At 42.7% G+C, this 24,092-nt stretch overlaps 1 protein-coding gene across 1 annotated transcript in view; it reads left to right on the forward strand.

The window, feature by feature from the left end:
* LOC147300656 (uncharacterized) overlaps positions 1-24,092 on the forward strand; it is a 423,782-nt gene that overhangs the window by 259,670 nt on the left and 140,020 nt on the right. The window contains exons 7-9 of the mRNA XM_086284979.1: positions 3,778-5,572; positions 6,066-6,239; positions 10,771-10,944. Coding sequence (XP_086141105.1) covers positions 3,778-5,572; positions 6,066-6,239; positions 10,771-10,944 — 2,143 coding nt within the window. The remainder of the gene's footprint in view (positions 1-3,777; positions 5,573-6,065; positions 6,240-10,770; positions 10,945-24,092) is intronic.

Raw genomic sequence — 24,092 nt, forward strand, 5'->3', positions numbered from 1 at the left:
AGCACCGCAGCAATTTCCTAATGTTGTAAACCTGCTCAACATTTGGCAATAAACCCCTTTCTGATTCTGATTCTGATTCTGATTCTGAATTGCGCACTGTTGGCACGGTCTCTGCGCAGAGAAAATCTGTGTTGCGCACACAAAAAGAATTCTAACCTGAATTGAAATTAAAGTAAACCAATCAAAACATGGCATTTAGTTGTTAAGAAACGGAGTGACGGCGTGTTTGAGATGTGAGAGATTTGAGGCGTTTAGAGCAAATCTTGTGTAGTTAGTGTGTAGTTAGTGTGTAGTTAGTGTGTAGTGTAGTCAATAGTGTTGTTGTGTGTGTCAGAACAATGAGGCGACTGCTGAGTGTTACAGGTGTTACAGCAGTGACACATCTGCTGCTGTCAGGCCTGCAGGTATCAGGCTGTTGTTCTCCTTCATCTCATAGAGGACAGGAATTATTTTTTGGAGCGGCACAAATAATTTGTGTAGCATCAGATTTGATGCAGAACAGCTGATTGTTCTGTAAATAGTTTGAAATGTTTATTTTAAAAAAACACCTTGGCTGCATTTTTAGGTAAACAGCTGCAAAAAACTTTGTTTGCATAACTCAGTTACTTTTTTGAAGAAGTAACTATATAATTAACTGCCCAACTGTCAGGGGTTTTGACATTTATTTTCACAAGTAAGAGAAAATAAGACACTTGCAGACCAAATCAGAGAGTTTTAAGACATGCGCATGGGTGTGTGCCTCTCAGCAAAATCACACACACAGAATGCATGTCTTGTTCCTTTATTTATAGGGTAAGAAACTGATTACATAGTACTTCCTCTTTTCAGTTACAGGAGGAGAGTTCAGGCATTATCTCAACCTGTCTGACCTTTCAGACTGGGGTAAAGAATACAGAAGTTTATCATGCTTATCTGACATCACAGATACTAAAAAAGAATACATTGCGTTTGTGTTAACAAATAGACTCAGTTACGTGAAAATATATGAACACTAGAAAATAAAACACACTTGATTATATTGTATTTGAATATAAAGCACATTTGATTATACTTGATCATATTGCATAATAAAAATCCTCTATCACCAACATTGGTCATTATTTACTGTATGTTGCAGACAGAGTTACAGACTCTCTCCCAGACCACAGACTCATAATACAAGTCAGAGCTTTATAAAAAAAAAAAGAAAGTTGTGTTTTCAAAATTGGAGTTCAAGTTTTTTTTTTCCTTCCAATAGTGTTAACATACTACACACGTCATGAACAAGATTTTTTTAAATTTTCATTGTAAGTGGGCTAAAGCAGTTAATTAAAAGTAGTCCATCAACTGAAAGGTTTAAAATGTTCACACGTGTTGGACTGACTGAAGCTTCCAGTCACAGTGACTCAGTGTGTGTCAGTGAATGCATCGTGTGTGCTTCAGGCTCCATCTAGTGGACTGATAGCAGAGCAGCTGATGGCAGCTTCCTCTGCCTCACACTGCTGTCTGACTGCATCCAGCTGACACTGAGATGAAGCAGGAAAGAAGCAGCTGATGTTTGGACAGCACACATGATGAAAGGAGGATTTCAGCTGATGTGCACATGAATGATTTGTGTTTCCTCTGCAGGTAGAAAGTGTGTGTGAGCTGATGTGAATCATGTGACCTGGTTTCTAGGTTACATGACAGGTCAGAGGTCAGCGACTGTAACTCAGTTCCTCCTGTTAATGTGAACTCACTGAGTGTTTGTGGTTTATCTCTCAGACTGACTGAAGATGATGATGGAGGAAGAGGAGGACAGAGCAGAGTCTGCAGGGTCCAGCTGTCCGTCTGTGAGGAGCGACCGGTCCAAAGGTCTAAATCCAGCCTTCAGTGGTGAACCTGGAGCAACGAGGTCAGAGAGCTGAACTCACTGAGTAACAGAAATAATTCTGCACTGACATTATAATCAGTGTTGACTCTGGTTGATTGTCTGACTGTGTTTGTGAGCTGAGAGGAAATGAAAATGAGTTTGTAACAAAAATCAGTTTTGTCCAGTTTTCCTGTAAAAAGCTGAACTCTAATCTAAGAGGATGTTACTGACAGGAAACAGCTGCATTATCTGCAGTCTGTGTGATCACAGCTGCTTCAATCATGTTTGTGTCTGCAGAGGTCAGAGGTCACAGTCTGCAGGGTCCAGCTGTCCGTCTGTGAGGAGTGACCGGTCCAAACATAGCAATCCAGACTTCAGTGGTGAACCTGGAGCAACGAGGTCAGAGAGCTGTGATGACTCCTTTACATGTTTGTGTTTCCTGGATAAATATGACCTGAAACATCCTCAGATTGTTACAAAGATTCATTAAAAAGAAAACAATGAAAGAGAAAAGATCCAAATGTTCGACTTGGTCATTTGCTGTTTGAGGACAGTGATGCTCATATCTGTGGGGAAAGTGTGACCTGAGTGGGTTCATGTTTGTCTTTAAAGAACAGAGCTGCTCTGATTCTCTTTGTGTCTGATCTGTTAAACAGTCTGAGAGGTCACACAGAGACCCAGCAGCTAAAGCCTGGATCATACTGGCTGCTGTTACTCCATCAGGACAACACTGAACCACAGTGGTGTGGATGTAGTGGATAAATCCCACCATACTGATGCTCAGAGTTAACCACAGGGAACAAAACCAGATGTTACCTTCAGATTGTGACCTTTGGAGTGGACGATGCAGATTTCAATAGAGAATAAATGTTGTTGTTTTTCAGCTGTGAAGAAAGAATCTAATTTTCTGAACTTAAGAATTTATGATGCTGGAAACAACATGGAGACTATAACACAACATTTCCACTGTGTTCATAGAATGAATGTAAAACTGTCAGACATTCATTAAATATGCAAAATGTCTACAGAAGCATCAGAGGGTCAGACGTGAAGCACTCAGTGATTTTGATCAAATGACTCATCAGTTATTGATCTGTACTACACTGATCTACCACGTTAGTAAAGCTGGTGTTCTGGTGGTGGAGGGAGACTCGGATCATGTTCTGGTTTTGGAGCAGTGATCTGCTGATGGTTCAGTTTGATGAGCTTCTTCAAAATCATCCCTGACATCACCACTGAAAGGACGTCCATGAAAACAGACTGAAAATTACTGATATGTTCACAATCTGAGAGTTTAAAACTTGACAGACTTGATTCAGATGAAGTTATTTGAGCAGAAACTCCTGGATCTTTATCCTGTGTTGATCTAATCCTTCATGGTTCCTCCACAGAGTGGACCAGCAGAGCTCAGAGGGTCCCAGTGGTCAGTCTGCCCAGCAGCATCAAACACAGCTGGACTCCATATTTATGGTCTGTACATGTACAACAACTACTGTTACATCTGTTCTGTTCACAGTCATCTCCATGCTGCTCTTTGTAGACCAGTGGATCGTCAGTGTGTCCAACATGGATCTGATGTTTGGCTCCATGATTTCAGTCTCATTGGCTCATTCATAAATATTCTGTTCCAGCTGCTGGAGGACAACATCATCACTTTTGTGAAGAACGAGCTGAAGGAGATCCAGAAGGTTCTGAGTCCAGATTACCCAGAATGCTTAGAGAGTCAGAGGAGCAGCAGCAGAGAGGCATTTGTGAAGATCACAGTGGACTTCCTGAGGAGAATGAAGCAGGAGGAGCTGGCTGACCGTCTGCAGAGCAGTAAGAGGATTTATCTAAAGATTTAAGCTGCTGGATAAATGAACATTTTCCAGAGATGGAAGATGGAGCAACATGTTTTAAAGATTAGTTATTTTTGGAATTGAGTGTTTATTTTTCTTCTCATTCAGAGCTTCAAGCTGCTGTTTGTCATCGTAACCTTAAATCCACCCTGAAGAAGAAGTTCCAGTGTGTGTTTGAGGGCATCGCTAAAGCAGGAAACCCAACCCTCCTGAATCAGATCTACACAGAGCTCTACATCACAGAGGGAGGGACTGCAGAGGTCAATGATGAACATGAGGTCAGACAGATTGAAACAGCATCCAGGAAACCAGACAGACCAGAAACAACCATCAGACAAGAAGACATCTTTAAAGCCTCACCTGGAAGAGACGAACCAATCAGAACAGTGCTGACAAAGGGAGTGGCTGGCATTGGGAAAACAGTCTTAACACAGAAATACAGCCTGGACTGGGCTGAAGACAAAGCCAACCAGGACATCCAGTTCATATTTCCATTCACTTTCAGAGAGCTGAATGTGCTGAAAGAGGAAAAGTTCAGCTTGGTGGGACTTGTTCATCACTTCTTTACTGAAACCAAAGAAGCAGGAATCTGCAGCTTTGAAGACTTCCAGGTTGTGTTCATCTTTGATGGTCTGGATGAGTGTCGACTTCCTCTGGACTTCCACAAAACTACAATCCTAACTGACCCTAGAAAGTCCACCTCAGTGGATGTGCTGCTGATAAACCTCATCAGGGGGAAACTGCTTCCCTCTGCTCGCCTCTGGATAACCACACGACCTGCAGCAGCCAATCAGATCCCTCCTGACTGTGTTGGCATGGTGACAGAGGTCAGAGGGTTCACTGACCCACAGAAGGAGGAGTACTTCAGGAAGAGATTCAGAGATGAGGAGCAGGCCAGCAGGATCATCTCCCACATCAAGACATCACAAAGCCTCCACATCATGTGCCACATCCCAGTCTTCTGCTGGATCACTGCTACAGTTCTGGAGGATGTGCTGGAAACCAGAGAGGGAGGACAGCTGCCCAAGACCCTGACTGAGATGTACATCCACTTCCTGGTGGTTCAGGCCAAAGTGAAGAAGGTCAAGTATGATGGAGGAGCTGAGACAGATCCACACTGGAGTCCAGAGAGCAGGACGATGATGGAGTCTCTGGGAAAACTGGCTTTCGATCAGCTGCAGAAAGGAAACCTGATCTTCTATGAATCAGACCTGACAGAGTGTGGCATCGATATCAGAGCAGCCTCAGTGTACTCAGGAGTGTTCACACAGATCTTTAAAGAGGAGAGAGGACTGTACCAGGACAAGGTGTTCTGCTTCATCCATCTGAGTGTTCAGGAGTTTCTGGCTGCTCTTCATGTCCATCTGACCTTCAGCAACTCTGGACTCAATCTGCTGGAACAACAACAAACAACATCCAAGCGGTCTAGTTTTTTTAGAAAAAAAGAGTCTCTCCACCAGAGTGCTGTGAACAAGGCCTTACAGAGTCCAAATGGACACCTGGACTTGTTCCTCCGCTTCCTCCTGGGTCTTTCACTGCAGACCAATCAGAGTCTCCTACGAGGTCTGCTGACACAGACAGGAAGCAGCTCACAGACCAATAAGAAAACAGTCCAGTACATCAAGAAGAAGCTCAGTAAGAATCTGTCTGCAGAGAAAAGCATCAATCTGTTCCACTGTCTGAATGAACTGAATGATCGTTCTCTAGTGGAGGAGATCCAACAGTCCCTGAGATCAGGAAGTCTCTCCACAGATGAACTGTCTCCTGCTCAGTGGTCAGCTCTGGTCTTCATCTTACTGTCATCAGAAGAAGATCTGGATGTGTTTGACCTGCAGAAATACTCTGCTTCAGAGGAGGCTCTTCTGAGGCTGCTGCCAGTGGTCAAAGCCTCCAACAAAGCTCTGTAAGTACATATGTGATCATAGCTTTAGCTTTTAAATGTTTATTCTAGTTAACACAGATCAGGTGGAACAACTCAAATAAAATATCAAAAATATTAAGTGGTCATCGGTACTCAGTTTGTTCAATACTGAATACAATGGAGCACAAATTGTCCACGTTTCTGAAATATTTCTGGGTGTAACTGTCACCAAAGTGCAATTTAGACCTGGCCTGTGGTTGTTATCTAAGTGATAATCATCAATTCTACTAAAACAAATACAAAATAAAGAAGTTTGACACATTCTGTTGATATCAAAAGCACACTGAACAATTCAGTGTTGTTTTACTGCTGTTCTCTCTTCACTTCTTCTCCTCTGATTCTCTCCACATGTTGCTCTGCATCAGTGCTCAGTTTCCTGACAAAACAAGATGAAATATTGCTAAATATAATAGTATCTCATTACGCTTCAACATAAGTGTTTTATTTTTGTAATTGTTTATCTGTTATTTTTCAGACTGAGTCACTGTGACCTGTCAGAGAGAAGCTGTGAAGCTCTGGCCTCAGGTCTCAGCTCTCAGACCTCTAATCTGAGACAGCTGGACCTGAGTAACATCAACCTGAAGGATTCAGGCGTGAAGCTTCTGTCTGAAGGACTGAAGAGTCCACGCTGTACACTGGAAACTCTCAGGTGAGATCAAGCATTTTTCTTTCATCAACTGACAGAATTAGCAGATTAATAATAAGGCAGTCCTCTAATAAGAGGAGAAGTGCAGGTGTTTTGAAGGGCAACGTACTCTTATGTTAACAAGACAGGAAGTAGTTCCTGGGAACTGCTTCCTTTGTTGTTGTCTAAGTAGAAACATGATGGTGAAACAGTGATGAGTTTGCAGAGGTGGATCCACAGCACACAACACAACAATGCTGTTGCGAGCTGAAAGCAGACTTCTCACAGATTCTGAGGCTGCAGGTTTCATCACTGTCCAACCAAAATTCACTGAACCAGCAGTAAATGAACGTCCAAAACTACACTTCATGTTTAAAAAACAGATGATCAGGGGGATTTGTGTTTACATCTTTTTTGTGTGATCTGTTCACCTGCTGTTTTAGCTGTTTGGTGGTTGTTGAGATGGTTTTGTGAACTTTTAGCTGAGATCCTGACGTTTCTGTAGATACCACAAGTGTCTAATTACTTTGTACAGCATGAATGGCCATAACGAGGTTTTTAACAGTAAGAAAAGTTGTAAAACTTCAGAAAATATAGTTAAAAGTCCAAAACCTTCTACGTCTGGTGGCTTGTGGTAAGGAGCAGATCAAACGAGTAAAGAATTACGTTATAATTATAAATGGCTTCAACAGCACATTCAGGTCTGTGAGACTCATTCAGACACTGAGCCGTGGCTCTGTGCTACATGCACATATTTCTGCATCTCTGCCATTCAGACACACTTTATATATAGTTTATTTTATGTAGTATTCAATACTGAACTGTACATTTAGTCTTTTTAAAGGCAGCAAGTTTTATTCAGTGTTTTCATAAAAGCCTTATTTTATCCATTTACTGCTATTAGGAAGAACACGTGAGGTTTAAGACCTGGACGAGTTTGAAACCTTTTGTCCTCCACAATGGAAAATGGGTGGAAATAAAAATGGGTCTCACTTTAGCCAGCTCCTAATTTTATCAGTTCTATTCTCAGCGTCTCCTGTATATCTCCTGTATAAATGTTGCACTCAGCTTTGTGGTCTCCAATATCACTGAAATGCAGCCAGATGCTGCTCATTTTGCCTTTTCACTCTTTCCTGACACGCTTGCATTTCAGTACAGCTCCCATTTCTCTGTGTACTGGTCTCTACCACTACCCTTGCTGTCTATGGGACATGTCCTCTTTCACATAATGGTATGATCCCAGTCTGTCTCTTAAAGTGTTTGGCCACATGGTTTGCTCATCAGAATAAAACCTCAGCCGTGCTCACATTGATTATCAGCAAGCCTGAAAATTCATCAATATTTGACATATGAAATTATCTCATGGGCTGGATTTGGCCCACGGGCCATATGTTTGACACCCCTGGTTTACACAGTTTGGTATTCAATGTACAAGTGAGCTAGCTCTCAGCTAACTAGCAGACAAGCTAACTGCTGGGACTGCGTCTTTCTAACAAGAGCGTCAGACACTCAGACTGGTTTCCTTTGTGGATGATGATGTGTTCTCACACTGATCCTTCATGCTGATGCTGCCATCCACCCACTGCTCCTGGATTCCTCATCATCATCTCCATCAGCCCTCACAATACTCCACCTTCTTCAGCTTCATGTTCAGCAGCCTGGATGGACAGTAATTCTTTCCATGGGTTATGGTGGGACATTGAGAGCTGAAGTCAAACAGCAGTGAGAATGAAAGACTGATTCGTTTCTATTTAGTCTTGTGATGTGCAGCTTTGTTCAGAGCATTAAGGCCCAGCAAAGATCACTGAGGTCATAGAGTCCTGATGAAACCTGTGTGCTTATAGAAACTGAGACCAGATGAACCAGAATAGAAGGACATTAAAATGAAGTGTCAGCTACACAAAGGCAAAGCTATTCAGTTGTTGCTGTGAGTTATTTAAATGGAGGATGGAGTCAGACTTTAAGCTGCTGGACTCAGTCACTATATCCTGTTGTCCTCATAGAACCTGGACACACAGACTCACCTGTGACACAGTGACACACAGTGTGGGCTACACACACATTAGAAAGTGGATCAGTCACACTTGTGCAATCATTTGTTGTGCTGGGAAACCATGAACACTTTGAATCACATTAATGGCTTTGTTACAGCAACATTCAATCATGAGTTCAAAAGTAGTGCATTGTGTACTTATTTTAATAGTACTGCAGTATGAGAAGTGCAACATTCAGTGTGCAGAAACAGATCAGGTGCTTTCTAACAGCAGTGTTCCCTTTAACACAGCAGCAGTTCAAATATTTCTGTCAGTCTGAGCTGAAACATGAATCTAATCAAATATCAAATCAAAGTTCTTTGCCTCTGCCAGGACGTTAACATTTGATCTAGTTTTTTACAAAGTTCCCTCAGCGTCCAGAGCCACCAACATACCTTTGATCAACAGCAAGTGAACATTTATAAATGTGTGTTTCCAGAACAGGAAGCAGCAGAACTATTGTTCTGTTATCAGGCAGCAGCACAAACGCTCATCAGCTCATTTACTGTGCAGGACTTTGAGTGTGTGAAGTGTGTGTTTGTGCTGGATTTCCTTTGGAGAATCTCAGTCAGAAACCAGACAAAGAAAAACTCTTTCAACAGTCCAGGTTGAGTTGACAACATGAACTGCATTTATCTTCCTCTGACTGACATGTTCTTCCTCCTCTGCACCGAGCCAGCTGCTAAGACTCACAAGCTCATTGACATTTTCTGATGATAAAGAAACTCTCTTCTTCTGCACAATATGAGCAGCGACAGAGAAGAAGCTTTCACAGGTACAGATGTTGCAGCTGTGGCCAAGTACATGTGCTGCATGTTGGAGCAGCACTCTAATGGACAGGCCTCTGTACTGATGGTGGGCTCTGCTCTGTATCCACCACACTGTTCTCAGCTGAGTCTTCCTCCTGTTCACACTCTGATGAAGCATGTTCACGTTGTAACGCCGTGGCTTTCGTAGTCTCTCCTTTTTCTACAGCTCATGTGTTCTTCTTGTGATGCTGCGTCTTGAGGCTCATACATGCCGTCCTTTGTTGATCCTAAGAACGTTCCTCAGACCGACTTCTTCAACAACAGATAACTTTAGTTGTATCAACACTGCCTCCTGGAACAGTTTAAAATGAACATGTCAAAGATCTGTACCTGTCTCCATGTTTCTGTCCCCGCCCCTTTCTTTCTGTCCTGGGTCATGTGAGCGCTGCAGTAGTATTAGGCCCACCCTCAATGCTCCCATTGGCTGAGACGCATAATGACGCCCATTTCAAGCCAGCACTGATCAACATCCCTCCTGTGACCCATGGCTGTTATATTCAGAGCCAGTGAGCACTTTCACAATAATCATGATTTTAAAAACTGTGATTAAAATAATTGCTGACGTTAATCAGTTAATGAGTTAACGAGATAATAACAGGTTAAGTTGCCCTAATAATTAGACTTTGGTGACAAACTGATGTGATCTCCATGTTTCCTTTGTTGGACTGTGGGCGAGTGTCAGAACTGAATGTACTGAGTAACATGTAGAGTTTAAACATGTGTCAGTTCCAGTTTTAGAGCTCTAAAGTGCAGCTATCATGTTAGGAATATGTTAGGAATAGACAGGAACACTGAGCACACTGAGGTCAAATCTTTATTTTACCACTCGCTGCATTCTTGATGTTCATGAATTCAGCAGGTTCATGATTGTCTGCAGCATTAATCTCATATTTCCATTAAAGTGTTGAATTTGACTGTTTGATGTTCTTTATGATCTCTGGCACCAGTTCATCTGTAGGCTGAGCTCAGTCCATCCAGTTAGTGAAATGATGTTTAAAGGTCTCCTTGTTCTGTGAGCGTGCACAGATCCTGAAGCAGAAAGCCTGGGTTACAGAGAAATGATCATCACTGTGATGATGCTCATCATCTCTGACTGGGATTTGAGGTTTTGTCAAAGCAGCAAAGAAAGCCTGGCTATGTTGGACTGGGTGTGGAAGCAGCTCTCAGTTTGAGTTCAGGAGACAGACACCCTCTCTACTTTGAAGATCAGCTGCAAACTTTCCTTTTTGATAAAGCTTATAGTTCGAGCTGGATCAGGTGACCCTGAACCATCCATTTGTTATGCTGCTATAGGCTCAGGCTGTTGGTGGACTTCCCATGATGCTCTGCTTTCTTCTCCCCTCTTTTCACTCCTGATGCTTTTATATGTCACTACTGCATGTCCTTAACTTTTGTCTCTCTGTTTTGTTCTTGTCTCTCTGAGCTCATCTCTTCTCTTTCCCCTCACCCTGCAACCAGTCATGGTAGATGCTCCTCCTGGAGCCTGTTTTCACTGGGAGGATCTTTGTGTCAAAGGGAGATCTTCTTCCCACCATCACCAAGTGCTGCTCACAGTGGAGGCGGTTACCTTACACTGTTAAACAGCTTCAGATGACTGTTGTTGTCTGTTGGGTATTGTCACTTATAAATAAAGTTACAATGGATGGATAGATGTTATTGTGACAAAGAGAAAACAACTGTTGACAGATAGATTGTTGTTTTGTGTGTCTGCAGTCTGTCAGGCTGTCTGATCACAGAGGAAGGCTGTACTTCTCTGGCCTCAGCTCTGAGCTCCAACCCCTCCCACCTGAGAGAGCTGGACCTGAGCTACAATCATCCAGGTGACTCAGGAATGAAGCTGCTATCGGCTGGACTGAAGGATCCAGGCTGGAGACTGGACACTCTCAGGTATGGAGAGAAAATCTGATAGAGGAGGACGAGCTGGAAACATTTCCTGTGTCTTTCACTCACTTCCTGTTTGTTTCCTGCAGATGAGACATGAACAATCACACATGCAGGAATATTTTCAGGGACAGACACACTAGTCTAGCTGGAAAGTTCATGGATATTTATGTAGGGGTCTCAAAGGAGTCTGTTTGCAGGAACATTTAGGTCACAGGTGTACCTGAGATAGATACCAGTGTACCTAATAAAGTGTCAGCTAATATTTGGAAATGGAAGCTTAAATAATGACAAGCTCTACATTCACAGCTGAATTCACAATAAATTTGTTCTCAAGTGCACATTTTTCTGTTATTGTTCTCAAACAACAGAATGAGAATGAAATATTGATTCTAACAGGGCCCACAAACAGCATTAGCTTAGCAGCATTAGCTCATCAGAGTTTCTATCATGGTCACACAAATCCTTAGCAGAGAAAAGTGGCCTACTTAGAAATAGCTGCTCAAGTTGTATAAAGAAAGGGAAAACAGTATTAGCATTAGTACATAATGCTAATTCACGTCAAATTAGCATTAGTTAATAATGGCAGCCTACTTAGCATTAACTGCTCACTAATATAATGCTAATTCACATCAAATTAGAATTAGCTGCTCACATTGTTAAAAGGGAAGGGAAAACAATATTAGCATTAGCTGCTAATAATTATTCACCTAATTATAGTTAGCCCCTAATGGCAGCCTAGTTAGCATTAACTCCTGACATCGTTATAATGCAGGGGAAAAGGGTTACCATTATCAGATAATGCTAATTTACATCAAATTAACAATAGTTAATAATGGTAGACTTCGTATCATTAGCTGCTGTCATTCTTACAAAGCAAAGGAAAACAATATGAGCATTAGCTGCTAATGCTTTTTCATCTAAAATTAGCATTAGCCACTAATGGCAGCCTACTTAGCATTAACTCCTCACTAATATAATGCTAATTCACGTCAAATTAGCATTAGCTGCTAGCATCAGCCTACCTAGCACTAGCTGTTCACATTGTTAAAAGGGAAGAGAAAACGATATTAGCATTAGCTACTAATAATTATGCACCCCTAATTAGAATTAGCCGCCAATGGCAGTATACTTAGCATTAACTCCTCACATTGTTATAATGTAAAGGAAAAGAATTAGCATTATCTAATAATGTTGACCTTGGCCCACTGGAAAAGTTCAGAACTAAAGATTTAGGAGTGTTTCTCGATAGCTCTTTCTCATTTGAGAAACAAATGAATTCTGTTATTAAAACCAGCTGTAAGGTTTATATTGTTGATTGTCATTTATGCTTAGAAATATTTACTCATATATGCTTAGAGTTGTATAATCAATTGGATGATGATAGAGGTTCGATCCTTAGTAGTCTGTAAAGACTCTGTGTACCTTCCAGAGTGCTCTGGCATGCACACACCACTTGGGGCCATGAGAGAGGTCGTACCCTCTCTTACTGATTTATGGTGTAGGACAGGGGTCTCAAACTCAATTTAGCTGGGGGCCGCTGCACGCAGAGTCTGGGTGAGGCCGTGCCGCATTAGATTTTCCACAAGAAAGGCATGGTTAAAAAATTCCAATCTTCTCAAATCTCTTTATTTTTATTTTTTAACACAAAATATGAAAAATAAATAAACAAATTAAGAATTAATAAGAAAATAAATCAATCAGTAATACATAAATAAAATAATAATAAGATATTTTTAGTCAGTGAACTTGTGTGTTTCTTTCAGTCTTCTATATCTGCTGTATTTAGATTGAAATGTCTGTATTAACAGTTCTATAACCTTCTTCTGAACATGAATGGAACACTGTAGAAAATGAACTGTTCTTCTGAACATGGCTTCTCTTGCCTACTCCTTGCTGCTAGAGACCTGGCAGCGTTTCCTCTCGCATAGCCGAGCCAGATTTGGCCTGAGGGAGGAAGCAGTTGCGACCCTCAGTATGTCTTGAAGATGATCATCCGTAAGTCTGGACCTGTACTTGGACTTATTGAAGTTCAAAGTGGAGAAGAGCTTTTGGCACAAGTATGTGCTACCAAAAAGGCACATGGTCCGCTTGAACATTCGGGAAAGCCGAGGGAAACTAGGGCTCAATTCTCTCAAAAATTGTCCAAGCTTGTCTGCTTTTCCACTCACCTCCCTGAACTTTGCTTTGAGTTCAGAGTTGCACTGCAGCTCAATGAGCTCCATTTGAAACACAGAAGGGGCATCTTGCACATCAAAGGAGAAGGGGTCCGCAAAAATGTGAAAGGTGGCTCTGTGTGTCTTGAAGTCAGCAAATCTGTGATCAAATTCCTCCTGTAGCCTCAAAATGACATCAACATACTCGTCAGCACTGAATGGTGTGCCTGCATCCACGAGTGCCTTGCATGCTGGGAAATGGCAAAGGTTTGTCTGAGAGAGCTGAGCTTTCCAGAGCGCCAGTTTTGTGGAGAATGCTCTCACGTTGTCATAGGCAGCACTGACAAGTTGCCCCTGGCCTTGTAACGTCTTGTTCAGTACATTAAGCTCATGTGTCATATCAACAAGAAAAGCTGAGTCCATGAGCCATTTGGGATCAGTTAGCACAGGAACACTAACTCCATCCTTCTCCATGAAGGCTTCACTTCTGCTCTCAACTCAAAAAGTCTCTTTAATACATTTCCCCTGCTGAGCCAACGTACCTCAGTGAAGTCGAGCACATCCCCATATTCTGACTCCATTTCCTCTAGAAAAGCACAGAACCTTCGGTGCTTTAAGCCCCTGGATCTGATTTGGTTGATGCATTTCACAACAATAGACATCACATTGTCAAACTTCAGGCATTTGCTGCAAAGGACCTGCTGATGGATGATGCAGTGCAGAGCAATGGCCTCCTCCACGCCTTCCTCTTCCAGTTTGTTTTGTGCCACCAGTCCATGTTTCCTCCCTGTCATTGATGGCGCTCCATCTGTTGTTATTCCAACAAACCTCTTCCATGGCAAACCAACATTCTCAATGGCATCACACAGCTTGTAAATATCTGCTGAGCGGTGGTCTGGCCATGCATTGGAATTACTGTGAGCAGCTCCTCCATCACTTCAAAACTGTCATCAACACCACGGACATACATTGGGAGCTGGGCAGTGTCGGTGATGTCTGTGGTCTCATCAAGAGCGACTGAGTATACACTGAAACATTTGGCTTTCTCACACAGTTGGTCATAAATGTCACTTGACAGGTCAGAAATGCGATCTGCTGCGGTGTTGGCAGAAAGGCTGATGTTGCTAAACTGACCTTTCTTTCCCGGACAGACTATATTTGCAGCCTGCAATATGCACTTTTAGACAAATGCACCTTCTGTGAATGGCTTCCTTGCTTTAGCAATCATCTCACTAACCACGTGGCTCCGACTGCTGCATTATTCTCTTTGGTTGCTTTCTTGGAGAAATCTTGCTGCCTCAGTAGATCTGTTTTAAGACTGGCAACCCGGTTCGCTCTCTCGTCTCCCTGGTATTTTGCATCCAGCTCAGCATGTCTAGTTGTGTAATGACGTTTCAAATTGTATTCCTTGTGCAGCGCAACTTTCTCTGTGCAAATAAGACAGGTCGGGGTGCCCCTGTGCTCAACAAAGAAATATTGCATTTCCCACTTTTCCTGAAATTGTCGGTGCTCATCACCAACCTTTCTCTTCACCGCAGGCTTTGAAAAAGACATGTTTGGGGCTATGTGACATTTATAATTCTACTTGGTGTCACTGTCGCATTGAAGTTTCAATCAAGCGTTTAGCCGACGGACGGGGAACGTCTCAACGCGTAGAGAACGTCATTTCTGCTTCTTTTTCTTGCAACCGTAGCACGGCGATCGGCAGATAAAAAGCCGGTAGCAGTCTCCTTTGTTTTTACGCTCGATGTTCATGTCTTTCATGACGACACGAACACCGTGGCGTTTGCAGATGGTAGAAAGTGCAGGGATAGCGAGCGCAAAAAAGGCGACTGCTCACGGCGCCGGGCTGTTGTTACAGGAGAAAGAAGCGGAAATGACACCGTGACATATAACAAATAACATCAGCTGTTTCTGATGTTAGTTGTTTTGACTGCTTTTACATTATATTGAAATATATGTAATGTTCATGTTTGCTGCAATGCAAACGCAGTGATGCAAATAAAAACATGGAGCCACAAATGACGGTGCGACCCTATAATTAGTCCGGGTTACCGGGGACTGTTGTTGCCGATGAACAGGTGTCGCTATGTGACTGCAGACTAAATTGGGCTGCATTGAGTTCATGACTTTTCTTTTATCCCGCCGCCTACGCATCACTGTGAGAGTTAATATGAGATCTCTCTCTGTGGAAAAATAACTTTAAATCCCACTGACGTGTGTATAAATCTATATACGTATAATGTCCCGCTGGGCAGCAACTTAAAAAAACAACTTTTTTTGAAGTGTTGTGAACGCAGCGCGCTGGGGCGAATGTCGGCGTTTGCCCAATAGAAAGGAGGAAGCCAGCCAGGCACAGGAAAGAAAGAAACACTCCAGGGCAACGCTGCTGGAACTTTGACTCATTGAGAAATGTTTCCCTGCTTGCATCAAGCCCGGCTGGTGTCCCCTGAGATCCATATCCCACCCTGATTGGTGGGTTAATTCAGCTCCGCCCACAACACTGTAAAGTGTCATACATTATCAAACTAACATTACATTTTCATGTTAAGGTGGGGCCAAAAACTATCGTCCTGCGGGCCGCAATTGGCCCGCGGGCCACGAGTTTGAGACCCCTGATGTAGGAGGACACCTGCTCTGTGTCTGGTTAAGTATAAGAGCCCTTTGTTAGGGGGACCGCTGGACTCTTAGCACCAGCTTTGGGGTCACAGGGTCACATCTGGAACACACACACACACACACACACACACACACACACACACACACACAGACACACAGACGCACACACACACACACACACACACACACACACACACAGACACACAGACACACAGACACACACACACACACACACACACACACACAGACACACACACACACAGACACAGACACACACACACACACACACTATGCACAGACTGGTACTCTTTGTTCATACCTGTGTAAGACGTCATAATGAACTTGTGCATATTCATGTAAGCTCAATAAAGAGCAGTGTTACGAGGGAGCAGACGAGAGCGACTGAGGTCAAGTGAAGGAACGGCGCTGTCACAGTTCTCTCCCTCATCAATTGTCTGGTTCCAGCGGTGGGTCTGTGCTAGACGACCCATCACCAGCTTTTTCCACTGGTTACCAGTACGTGGTAGAATCCACTTCCAGATCTGGTTGTCTTTAAATCTGTGAATGGATTGGCTCCATCTTATCTCTCTTTAACAAAAGAATCCAAGTGGAGCCCTCAGGTCTGCAGATAAGCAGCTTCTGACCAGAACTAGACGTAAAAACAGAGGTGAGCTTTATCGATGGCTGCAGCCAAACTCTGGAACAGTCGCCCTTCACATCAGGTCGTCACCAACACTGGACATTTTTAAAAGCCGGTTGGAAACACATTTGTACTCTGTAGCTTTCAATCCTGACCAGTCTTTATAGTCATTACTGTGTATGTTTCCTATTTTCTCTCTACTCTGTGCAGCACTTTGGCTCAAGCTGTTTTTAAATGTGCTGATAAATAAATGTAGATTTCTTTGAATAAAACAGTGGAGCCGAGCTTTGAGCTCAGTGTGTAACAGTGTGTGTGTGAGAGCCATGTAATGTCCATGTGTGCATGCTGACTGTGCTGCTCTGACCCCCCTCCTCCTTTCAGGGTGGAGCCTGCTGGAGTCCGATGGTTGAGACCAGGTCTGAGGAAGTGTAAGTGTGTTTTTAATGGGATTCATGAAAACAAAGCAGCACACATTCAACCATCTTCATCATGTCAGGAGTCATCATCAAAGTGTCAATCAATGAACAGATGATGGATCAATAACTGCAGCTGGATTGTGTTTGTTCTCTCCATCAGATTCCTGTCAACTCACAATCGACACAAACACAGTGCACACAAAGCTCCAACTGTCTGACAACAACAGGAAGGTGACACATGTGTGGAAGGTTCAGTCATATCCTGATCATCCAGACAGATTTGATGGTTATCAGCTGCTGTGTAGAAATGGTCTGACTGGTCGCTGTTACTGGGAGGTCGAGTGGAGAGGAGACGTTTATATATCAGTGAGTTACAGAAGCATCAGAAGGAAAGGACGCAGTGACTGTGTGTTTGGAGGAAATGATCAGTCCTGGAGTCTGTACTGCTCTAATGATGGTCCTCGTCATGTCTGGCACAATAAGAGACAAACATCCATCTCCTCCTCCTCCTCCTCCTCTGTCTCTAACAGAGCAGCAGTGTATGTGGACTGTCCTGCTGGCACTCTGTCCTTCTACAGAGTCTCCTCTGACACTCTGATCCACCTCCACACCTTCAACACCACATTCACTCAAACTCTTTATCCTGGGTTTAGTGTCAGTAAATATCCTCCTGGTGCCTCAGTGTCCCTGTGCTGAGTGGAGTGTAAAGAGTGTCTCCTGTTACAGAAACACTCTGACTGTTGAACAGATAGTTCAGTCTGTACATGTCTGTCTCTTTCACTCACAAACACGTTTTCAGATTCATGGATTCAATCAGTTGATGTTTGAAACTCTTCTAAATGATTCCTTGTAAACTTCTTCCTCTTCAGTCACAAACAAACAGGAAGTGATGTCACATGTGTTCCTGTCCACACAGCAGAATGAGTCTATTGCTGACAGTGATGTACAAACAGAGTGAGCATTTCTGAGGCCCAAAATAAACTGAGTAGTTCACTGAATGAACAATGGACTGTGAGCTCAGTTCCTTCATCATTAGTATGGATTATATATGTATATGTATTATATTAGTATCATATATATCAGGTGCTGCTGCTTTCAGTCATTGTGCAAATGTGCTGTTTGTAAGCTTGTAAAGCTGCAGTCAGCTGAGACTGAAGAAGTCACCTGATCAGTGAGCAAACGTTTCTGAAAACGTCCAGATGAACAGAATCAACCTTTTGGGATCAGCCAGCAATGCAGCATCATTGTTGTTCAGCTTCAGAGGTTTGCAGGAATGAACTGATGACCAGAAACAGCTGCAAAGTCCAAGAAAATACCAGCTGGAGTTCAGCTGCATTTGAAGAAGTCAAAGAAAAGTAAGGATGGCAAAGGGCGACGTTTTCTTCCAAAGAGCTGCAAACATGGTCGACGCCTCATTAGAAGAATCATCTGGACATTTGTGAGGAACTCTAACCAAGAAAGCAACGTCACACAGATCCAACAGACAGTTTCCATGACTGCAAGTGTTGAGTGGAAAAATGCTACATTGCATTATTGCATCCTCTCACCACAGGAGGCGCTGTTGGCACCACTGATTGCTGATCAGCTGTTCTCTGATGATCTGATTGATACTGTGAATAACGGGACTCACTGAACTCTGTGACACAGTGAAGATTACAGAGTTTAACTTCAACATCTGACTGACGTCACACAGACAGAAGGATGAACCAGTGAGGCACAGAACACAGTTACTGGAGATACTGGATCAGCTCCATGTGAACCTCTGATGGAGAAGCTGCTGAGCCAGAGAAACATCAGGACATGACAGCAGCTGCACTTATCTAACAACATGTAGCAGAGCTGATCTATGTTAGAGGATCTATCACAGCAGCTGAAGCCAAAGTCCAACACTGGATACCAGCTGAGCCTGTGCTGAGTGTAGTGTTACAGGAAAAGGGCAGAAACACTGGTAGCTCCCAGTGATGCTGACTGGGGCACAGAGCTGAATGATGCAGCATCAGGACACTGTTTCAGTCTGACTGACAGAGAAACCTGTAGCTGTATCTACATGTGAGGCAGAGGCCACACAAGCAGCTTTCTATGTTTCACAGTGACTGAGATCTTCAGTGGGGGTGGACATGCTCCTGTACAGACCTCTGAGGAGAACCAAGGTGCAGTCAAAGAGTCCAGTCTGTCCTCACAGATGTGAACATGTGCTTTCATCAGGTCTGCTGTCAGCTAGCAGGCTCACATCAGAATCACTGTTCCTGAAAAACACAGTCTGTGTGACATCATCAGTCAGCTGATGGTCCCAGATCTGAATGGTTTCTGTCTCTACTGAGGAAGTCAGAGAATATCACTGAGGTGTGGATCAGGTCTGAGTGAGCTGTGGAGGGACAGCTTTAAACAGTCCACAGGTCTCACATCCTGCTCAGTCTGGTAGCAGATACCTCGTATTGTTCCAGATGTGCTGACATCAGCAGCAGCACAGCTGTGTGATGCCATGAATCTCAGTTATTGATCCAACACACAGTAAATACAAAGATCAGGATTTCTGAGAGTAATCATTATGAGTCTGAACACATGATCACTGAATGTTAGTCTCCACAATAATAAGCTAACACAAGCAAACACAGCTTTCAGCTCTTATTTTGAAACTGGCTTATTTAGAGAGCTGTGATGTGAGCGTGCCTGGCTCTGAGGCACTTGGGTCAGCCTCTGTTGTTTAGAAGTGTTACAGACTGTGAATGACACAGACCTGTCAGTTTCCATGTTTGTCTGTAACACAGCTCAGGGCTCCATGCTGAACGCATCCATCCAGTGTTACTGATCCAGGACTGATACCAGCATTGGGATCAATACTACAACACACAATCACATGTGTCCACGTGATGTGTTTGACCAGCTTTATTCATTAATGATCAATCAGCTTATTTACTGCATCTGAGTCCAGCTTCATTTAAATGATCCAACCATGAAAATGACATCAGTCCTACAGAAGCACTTCATGCTAACAGGAAGTCATTTATTAAGGTGGAATAACACAGAGACACAACCACTCACAGCTAACCTGACCCCACTAACTGCATGTGTTTGGACTGTGGGAGGAAGCCGGAGTACCGGAGAGGACGCACACAAACACGGGAGAACATGAAGCTCTGAAACAAAGATGGTGGATTTGACCTCAGGACCAGGCGGGGTTACGGGGGTCATGACCCCCCAATAATAGATCCAGCTACACTGAAACTGTCAATTTCATTTACTTTTCCTGTTTTAAAGCTATCAGGCTGCTTTGTGGCTCACTCAATACTAAACTAAGATACTTTCAGTGTGAATCATTTGCAGGAACACAGGCAGGATTTAAAGTGCAGAACTTTACAGTCTCTGTCTCAAAGTTGGTCTAAACATGCTAACAGCTCTTTGTTTTTTTCAGTTTTCACTGGTTTGATGTAATGAAAGAAATTTTAAAGAAGCAGACGATTGTTGTTATTTTAGTTCTATAGTTTCATAAATCGTGGTGTGGATCTAAGTCAACATTCAGAATAAATAAGATAATACAGCACTTTGATGGTTGCCTTTGTATTTTCCCAGCAGTGCTCAGGTTGGTTCTCGGCTACATTTACATACAGATGTTAATGTGTTCAGCAGCTGGACTCATCTGAGGAAGGAACATTGGAAAGGTGCTCAGTGCACAACTGCATCACTAATTTTATGTAAGACCCTGTGTTTTATTGTATTTATATATTTGTAACATTTGACTCAAACACTTTTGGGAAGGATGAAAATGTTTTCAGGAGGAAGTTTTTCCTTCTGTCCGACTGCAGTACACACAACACTGCGTCTCCCCCCATTATCACACTTCCTCAGGCTGCTGATGAGCGCCCCCTGGTGTCAGTGTTGATGACGTCATGCACAGTGAAACATAAACGGTGTCTGTTAATAAAAAATCATGTGTCCATTCTCATGTTTGCATCATGTTTCTGTAAAATCATCAGCTGTTTCTGAACCTTCTTCATTGTTTGACTCATTCCAACAGCTGTGAGCTGTGATGGAGTCAGAGCAGCTTCATCACTGATGTTCAGGTGAAGCTGAACTTAATAAACTGTAGAAATGATCAGGATTCAGGCTGGATGTGTAAAACACTTCTGTGTGAGGTCGCAGTGCTTCATATGTGTGTGTGGGCTGAAGCACACACGTGTGAGTCCTCAGAGGTTTCACACACATCACTGCACACACTTATAATCCTACTTTAAGCTTGTGGATCATATCGGACACATCAGCAGCTCTTTGGAGACAAAGATTTGAGATTTGAGATGAGTCGTAGTCTTTCTATCCATGGTAGCTTCCACTGCTGAGGCTCGGGAAACACGAAGAGGATAATTAAGAGCAAGCATCAGCTCTGTCTCATCTAACTACACAGTATTATGATCATGCACTTATGTCTCAAACTAAGACACAATGAGACAAAATGAGTTCTGTGAGTCTTTAGATTATCAGTAAATTCTGGTGACAGTTTGACGCTCAGTGGAGCCATTTTTGGTTTGTGATGAGTGTTTTGTGAGCTTCTGTTTTGTGAATCGCTCTTTGTAATTTAGAAGATGGTGCAGAAATGTGCGCGCCCTTATCTGAGAGGACACGGAGAGAGTGTCGCAGACTCGAGGTGAGGAGATAAACCTCGGAGCTGGACGGCCTGCACGTTACCCATGTGCATCTTTTCAGTGACATCAAGTGAACCCATAATAAGCATTTCTATGTCTTAGACATCATGTCCATTTCTAATGAGAGATTATTTTTAAATGAGGGAAACCTGGTCTAACAACACGCTTCCAACAGAGCTAAAGGTTCACCACAGTGAGACGGTGGGACTCTGATAAGAACTGAAACACTGTGTATGAACAGCTGAGACAAAACTATATATAAACACTCATTTATTCCAGTTTAGTTTACAATGATTTTAAAGTAATGTGGAACGATTCATGTTCATGAGCTGTTACAAACACAACTATTGATTTGTCTATATATGGTCGGACTACAAGGCTCGTGTTGAGGCTCTTGGAATAATGTGTGAATTACAGCAAGAAATGATGGTTTTCCATTTTACCAAAGTGGAATAAAATCACCACAGCAAAGAAATCATGTTATTGTCTGCAGCTAAAATATATGGTGAACATGGTTTTATAATAATGTGCAAACACAACCTCACTCTGCTCTATACGAGGAGCCAACCACAGCTGTCCGGGTCTTCATCCACCACCTCCACCATCTTTGCTCATCATCATTCACTTAATTGCTGATTGGTTTAAATCAAACTCCATTACAGGTTCAACTCCATTATATAACAGCATGTTGACTTTGGATCTGGTGTGCAGTGCCACCTTAAAAGATGAGGAAACTAAGAGATTACAAAAAAAGAAGTGGAGGAGTTAAAGAGCTGCAGCAGATTAACAGTTTCTGACAGTCATGTGTTAGAAATAGGACGATTAGATGAGCTGAGGGATCCATCTACTGCTCAGTGAAGCCTCATCAGAAACAGTCTCAGTGGAAGGATGGCTCTATTGTTAAGGAAGGACACAGGCAGAAAGACTGGCGTCTGTCACACAGGAACTGGACTGAAAATCAGCTGCACATATTCATCAGTATGTGCAAACATATTATAGGTGTGGAACTCAGGACAGTACCATCAGAAGTTGATCCACTGTGCAAATGTCTGATTGGCAGTGGCTTCATTTTTCACTATGAACAAACTGCTAATGCAGCATCACAGGACGTCAGCCATGGATTGGCCTCCCCAGACCTCAACATTACTGAAACATCTTAACAGAGGATGGAAACAAAGGGAACCAACATCCAAGAAAAGAGCTGCTGCTGAAAACTTCCTCACAGAAAACACAAACAAGCTTGACTAAGAGACTCCAGGCTGTGCTGAATTATAAAGGTGGACTGACCTCCAGGGTCCTTAGTATCATATAAGCTCAGTTTGTGTCTTATATACTTTCCATTTATATAACAAAATATATAGAAAGGAGGGTGGTTTAAGATGTGTGTAGAGTTTTATTCATTATCTTTAGACAAACAAAGAAAGCACCATCCATTCGTCTCCAGTCTGTATGAAAAACAGGGGAAAGGTCAAATTAAACCTTTGAAATTCCTTTCACAATAAATCCATAAATAAACAAAATAAAACATAGAAAAGTGTTTAAACCCACTTTTCCATAAAGCTGTCAATAGGAAATGTTCCAGTAAACATGTCTGTGTTTCTGCTGTTTTCCTTTCATGCGTCCACAGCTGACAGGTAACCCTATTGGAGTCGCCATAGTGACGGGTGGCGTCTCAGCTTCAGCGTGTTGATGGGCACAGCCATGGTTACCACAGCTGGAGTTGGTGTACGGCGAGCTGTGAGAGGACAGAGATGGAGAACGCACATTTAACTCTTTAACAGGAGATACGTTACGACTAACAGACGACTGCTGTCTACATGATGTCTTTGCAGCCCTTATGCTACATGTTACACAACTTTTCTTCATGCCAACAAGACTGAGGTGCCACATAGTCGACACATACAGCTGATTATGATGCATGTTTTACTATTGCTATGTTCACATCATCTGCTTGGCTTTATTACTGAAAGCCTGGAGATCCTCTGACGTGTGCATGGCTGATGTGAAGTATGATTAGTCCTACATGACATCAACAACAGAGGCAATGAAAGCTTTGTTGTTAACAGGTTGTAGGTAAAGTCAAATGTCTACTTCTACACTTGTGTTGGGTAAAGTTCTTCTCACTGCAGCAGATTTATATCTGTGCTTTCACAGGGCGTGATGTGGAGCTCAGCGCTGAGGTGCAGGTCTCCTTGGAGACAGCATCCTGGCTGAAATATTATCATGCTTCCAAAACATTTCAGCGTTTATTTTGAAAGAAACAAGACTTGAAAACGAATCCCCTTCTTCCTCTTTGTCTTTGTTCTTCAGAGGAGTGTCACCTGGACAAACTCAGGGCTGTTCTAGAGCCTTTCTTATTATTTGACTCCATAGAAATAAAACTGAATCGAATCAAACAAAAACTCCCAAACAGCTAAAACACTTTGCTTTATTCTCTTTTTTAACAAATACGTTGAAGTCCATCCATAACAACACAGCTGAGATCTCCTTTGTAATCAAGTGTTTACATCCTTTGTACAGATCTGCATACAAAACAATCATTTACGTCCAACAGAAGTCTAGTTACACGTAACTATACAAGAACTGGTGAATGACAGAAACATGAGACACATGATCACAGGTGATAACAAAAAGAGAAAGAATTCATGTGTTAGTGATGTTTTTCAGCCCTGATGGCTCATGTTGG

Source organism: Aulonocara sp. 'chitande type north' Nkhata Bay, unplaced genomic scaffold, assembly GCF_057382095.1.
Source record: "Aulonocara sp. 'chitande type north' Nkhata Bay isolate Kocher_YH1m ecotype deep benthic unplaced genomic scaffold, A_spYH_male_GT1.1 unmapped_scaffold_20, whole genome shotgun sequence".
Taxonomy (NCBI): domain Eukaryota; kingdom Metazoa; phylum Chordata; class Actinopteri; order Cichliformes; family Cichlidae; genus Aulonocara; species Aulonocara sp. 'chitande type north' Nkhata Bay.